Source organism: Bos grunniens, chromosome 7 (assembly GCF_055505025.1).
Source record: "Bos grunniens cultivar Pamir isolate PY7600 chromosome 7, Bosgru_T2T1.0, whole genome shotgun sequence".
Lineage (NCBI taxonomy): Eukaryota > Metazoa > Chordata > Mammalia > Artiodactyla > Bovidae > Bos > Bos grunniens.
Window position 1 is genome coordinate 52150819 of NC_141171.1, and position 5821 is coordinate 52156639.

At 44.6% G+C, this 5821-nt stretch overlaps 1 protein-coding gene across 1 annotated transcript; it reads left to right on the forward strand.

The window, feature by feature from the left end:
• Window positions 1-480: 480 nt before the first annotated feature.
• Window positions 481-2989, forward strand: LOC147369531 (protocadherin beta-5-like; the record flags this gene model as incomplete). Its single annotated transcript, XM_086413825.1, is given in 4 exon segments — window positions 481-613; window positions 616-1696; window positions 1698-2630; window positions 2632-2989. Coding segments are annotated over 4 exon segments (2343 nt in total), but the record flags the coding sequence as incomplete, so codon positions are not given.
• Window positions 2990-5821: the final 2832 nt, after the last annotated feature.

Sequence of the window (5821 nt, forward strand, 5' to 3'; positions counted from 1 at the left end):
AATGATGCTAAAGCTGAAACTCCAGTACTTTGGCCACCTGATGCGAAGAGTTGACTCATTGGAAAAGACTCTGATGTTGGGAGGGATTGGGGGCAGGAGAAGGGGACGACAGAGGATGAGATGGCTGGTTCGCATCACCGACTCGATGGACGTGAGTTTGAGTGAACTCCGGGAGTTGGTGATGGACAGGGAGGCCTGGCGTGCTGCGATTCATGGGGTCGCAAAGAGTTGGACACGACTGAGTGACTGAACTGAAATGAACTGAACTTAACTGGGAAGCCATTAAACTGGGAATTAGAGCTCCCAGTGCTTTCTAAAAGAAGGAAGCATTTTACGTAAGATCTAGGCGTAGAGGACTCCAAAAAAGGGCATTGGCCTAGTGCAAGGCAGTCAGAGAGATTTAACGCAAGCTTATTTAACCAGATCACCTGGGTTGATTGTATATCGGGAGTTGAAGAAACTGCACCTTCTTGAACTGGGTTTGGACTTACGGAGACCGCACCAGCAAAAACGCTTCAGAAAAGGCAACTTCTCTTTCTTGCTATATTGTTCCTCTTGTGGGAGGCTGGCTCTGAAGAAATTAGGTATTCCATGACAGAAGAAACAGAAAGTGGGTTTTTGTGGCCAACTTGGCAAAAGACCTGGGTCTCAGGGTGGGGGAACTAGCCACGCGGGGTGCCCGCATCGATTACAAACGAAACAAACAGCTCTTGCAGCTGGATTTAAAGACCGGGAATTTGCTGCTGCATAAAAAACCAGACCAGGAAGTGCTGTGCGGGGCGACAAATCCTTGTATACTGCATTTCCAACTATTACTGGAAAACCCGGTACAGATTATTCAAGCTGATCTTCATCGCACAGATATAAATGACCATTCCCCAGAGTTCCTAGAGAGAGAAATGCTCCTAAAAATCCCCGAGAGCGTCCAGACAGGGACTGTGTTTCCTTTGAATATAGCTCAGAACTTTGACATAGGTAGTAACACGGTTCAAAACTACACAATCAGCCCTAACTTCCATTTTCCTGTTGTCACTCATCATCGTGGAGATGGCAGAAAATACCCAGAGCTGGTGCTGGACAAAGCACTGGATCGGGAGAAACAGCCTGAGCTCAGTTTAACCCTCACCGCGCTGGATGGGGGGGCTCCGCCCAGGTCTGGGACCACTACAGTCCGCATCGAAGTCGTGGACATTAATGACAATGCCCCAGAATTTTTACAGTCCGTCTATGAGGTCCAGATTCCAGAGAACAGCCCCCTAAACTCCTTAGTTGTCGCTGTCTCTGCCTGAGATTTAGATGCAGGAACATATGGGAAAGTAGCCTATGCACTATTCCAAAGAGATGAAGTTACTCAACCATTTGTAATAGACGAAATAACAGGAGAAATTGGTCTGAAAAGGGCATTGGATTTCGAGGCAACTCGATTTTATAACGTGGGGATTGTAGCCAAAGATGGTGGGAGGCTTTCGGGGAAATGCACTGTAGCTATAGAGGTGGTGGATGGGAACGACGACGCCCGCAAGCTGACCATGTCGAGACTCATAAGCTCTATCCCAGAAAACTCCCCAGAGACTGTGGTAGCTGTTTTCAGTGTTTCTGATCCAGATTCCGGGGAAAACGGTAAGATGATTTCCTCCATTCAGAATGATCTCCCCTTTCTCTTGAAACCCACGTTCAAAAACTGTCACACTCTGGTGAGAGAGACCGCTAGACGGAGAGGAAAGAGCCAGGTACATCACCATCACAGTCAATGACACGGGAACCCCAAGACTGAAAACCGAGCACAACATAACCGTGCTGGTGTCCGACGTCAACGACAACGCCCCCAGCTTCACCCAGACCTCCTACACCCTGTGGGTCCGCGAGAACAACAGCCCCGTCCTGCACATCGGCAGCGTCAGCGCCACAGACACAGACGCGGACGCCAACGCCCAGGTCACCTACTCGCTGCTGCCGCCCCCCGACCCGCTCGTGCCCCTCGCCTCCCTCGTGTCCATCAACCCCGACAATGGCCACCTCTTCGCCCTCACGTCCCTGGACTACGAGGCCCTAAGAGCCTTCGAGTTCCACGTGGGCGCCACCGACCGCGGCTCGCCCGCGCTCAGCAGCCAGGCGCTGGTGCGCGTGCTCGTGGCGGACGCCAACGACAACGCGCCCTTCGTGCTCTACCCGCTGCAGAACGCCTCGGCGCCCTGCACCGAGCTGGTGCCCAGGGCGGCCGAGCCGGGCTACCTGGTGACCAAGGTGGTGGCGGTGGACGGCGACGCGGGCCAGAACGCCTGGCTGTCGTACCAGCTGCTCAAGGCCACGGAGCCCGGGCTGTTCGGCGTGTGGGCGCACAACGGCGAGGTGCGCACGGCGCGGCTGCTGAGCGAGCGCGACGCGCCCAAGCAGCGGCTGGTGGTGCTGGTCAAGGACAACGGCGAGCCGCCGCTGTCGGCCAGCGTCACGCTGCACGTGCTGCTGGTGGACGGCTTCTCGCAGCCCTACCTGCCGGCCCCGGAAGCGGAAGCGGCGGCCGCAGTGCCCGCCGACCCGCTCACCGTCTACCTGGTGGTGGCCTTGGCGTCGGTGTCGTCGCTCTTCCTCTTCTCGGTGCTGGTGTTCGTGGCGGTGCGGCTGTGCAGGAAGGGCGGGGCGCTGCCCGGTGGCCGAGGGCCACTTCCCGGGCCACCTGGTGGACGTCAGCGGCACAGGGACCCTGTCCCAGAGCTATCTGTAGGAGGTGTGCTTGACGTTATGCTCGGGATTAAATGAGTTTAAATTCTTAAAGCCGATTCTCCCCAACCTCCCGTTGAATAGAGGAAAATGCCAACTTTCGGAATAGCTCTGGATTCAATTAGGGATCTCATCATGATGCAAGGTATTTGTCATTTATCTGTAATTCCCCAGATGAAAAATTTGAGAACCTCATGGAGAAAAATCTCACATTCAGGTATAGCATTGATTTCCCTTTTACAATGAACTTGTCTAATTTTGGAAAACTCCATTCGATTCTTGCTGTTTTTGTTTTAGCGTGCCATTCCAAATCTTTGCATGCTGTTGATTTTCCTGAAATTTTTGCTTTCTTTTCGTAATTTTTACAACAATAAAATATTGTTTTCTCTACATTCATTCTGCTTCATCACACTCTAAAAGTTTATTTGATGCTAAATAACAAAAATTTAAAATGTTTACATAATATTTGGTTTTTAAAGGAATATATGCATAGAAATATGTAAGAAAGCATTATGAAAACCAACACTCTTCTGTTTACACTCCCTAGCTCTCATCCTACTGGAAAATAATTTTTAATGAATATTTTCATGGAATTATTACATACAGAAAAATGGACAAATCCTTAATACAGCTCACTGTATTTTCAGAAAATGAACATATGTGATATCAGCATCTTGAAGAAATGAGTTATTAGCATCCCAAGTGCCACACAAATTACCCTTTAAAATCCCTGCCAGTTCAAACATAACAGATAACTCAATAACCAATGCTACAGCTGTTTTGCCTGTTTTGAATTTATATAAATGAAATAGTAGAGTGTGAACTGTTTTGCATCTGGTGTCTTTAACTCAGCAATATGTTTATGACATTTATCCATAAATACTATTTTTAATTTTAGTTGTTCATTCTTGTTACTATATAGTATTCCACTGTGAATATTTCACAATTTATAACCCATTCTACTGTATATGGATATTTGGGTTCGTGTAAGGTTTGGCTGTTTGAATAATACTGCTATAAACATTCTCATACATATCCTTCAACAAACACGTATATGCATTTCTGTTCTGTGTGTACCTAGGGTTGATTTGTTGCTCGTTCAGTAAGTGCATGTCCACTTTTAGTAAATATTTCCAAATAGTTTTTCAAAGTGGTTGTACCCATTTACACTGACTGCTATCAGCAGCATATGGATGTACCAGTTCCTCAACATTCTTGCCAACATCTGATATTATCTGTTTTTTATTTTATCCCTCTGGAAGCACTTTTAAACCTTTATCTTCTAGCTTTTTAAATACTTTCTTCTCACTAAGAATATGCTTGTAACTTTTTCATAAACTTCAATTTCACTCTATTGTTGTTGGTATCCTATACACTTTAACTTTCCCTCATCCATATAGTTATCTCATTATTTTCTCTGCTCAAATGAAACCTCCACTTATTATTCCACTAACAACCATTTATTATTTTCTTGTATGAAAGAAACTAATAGAATTCTTATTTTTCCTTTTGTTTCTCCCTTACACTTTCAAACCTCTCAAAAATGAGTTTTTACTTCTATATAGTCAGCATTAATGGTACTTTTTACTCTTTGACTATAGTTAAGAGTTCCTTGTATTGTTTATAGATGTTTTAAAACCTAAAAAGCAGTATTAAAATTTTATCTTTAATGACCATATAAATTATGAATGCTCTTCAGCTAAAAATCACCAGGAACACATTATATCAGAACAAAGTTGGGTTTACTGACTTATAATGAGGGAGATCGGAGAAGGCAATGGCACCCCACTCCAGTACTCCTGCCTGGAAAATCCCATGGATGGGGGAGCCTGGTAGGCTGCAGTCCATGGAATCACTGAGGGTCGGACACGACTGAGCGACTTCGCTTTCACTTTTCACTTTCGTGCATTGGAGAAGGAAATGGCAACCCACTCCAGTATTCTTGCCTGGGGAATCCCAGGGACTGGGGAGCCTGGTGAGCTGCCGTCTATGGGGTCACACAGAGTCGGACACGACTGAAGTGACTGAGCAGCAGCAGCAATGAGGGAGACTGCACACCATGGAGAACCATTGATCCATGCACATAATAGCACCCTACCAAGGAGTTAGAGGATCTGGGCTTATGTTAGGTGATTTTGGGTAGGGTTCAAGGAAATCTCCTTTCCTTTTTTTTAAATTCCATCTCTTTGCTACAGTATATACCCTCAAGTGGCTTTTTAAGAGAAGGTACACAAATACAGACTTTTTGTATCTCTGCATGTCTGAAAATGCAGTTTTCGATTCTGCTTCATTGCATACATATATATTCAATACACTTTCTAACAATTCATGCCTTGTCATATCTGAAATTATTTCATCTCTAATATTATTTCCTTAATAGTTGTATTCCTAGCTTATTTTTTCTGAAGCTTGAGCTTGTTGGATATTGAACAATTTAAATCATTTCTCTGTTTCTTATATTTCTCCTATATATCTTTGGTTTTCCCTCTATATCCTCATTTAACATCTTTCAGTCACTTTGAGTATGTTTATTAAATTTTCAATTTTAATGGAGTATTTAAATCCCTAGATGTTTTCTTATTATCTGATGTGTCTTTTCCATAGTAGCACTTGGAATTTTCAAAGTTCATTTTATTTCCTAAATGATCTGTTTCCTGGAGTTCCCATTTCTTTTTTGTGTGTTTCTGTGTAATTTTGGTTTTCATGTCTGGTGAGAGATGTGTTCATATGTAAGAAAAAGAATTTGAGTATCTGGTATGTAGCAATTGCTGTTTTGCTAGGTCTTATCAGCTTTTATGTGATAAGGTCGTCTGCACCCAAGTTTCTGTCCTGAGTGGATTTTCTGACAAGGTGCTCCACATGAGGCAGTGCAGAGCCAGGTTTATAAAATATCAGACTTTAAGGAGCATTGTGATGAATGGGCAAAGAACTCTTTTCAGGATGTGGCCCTGCAAGTGTTAGGATACAAAACTTTTATGCTGGAATTCCTGTTCTTTACCAAAATGTTCTAGTGTTCTCCAAAAAAATTCCTTTTGATTTCTTAAGAAATGAGACTTTTTTTTTGAAAGAAGGTCTGGAGGAAGACTGCTGCTGCTGCTGCTGC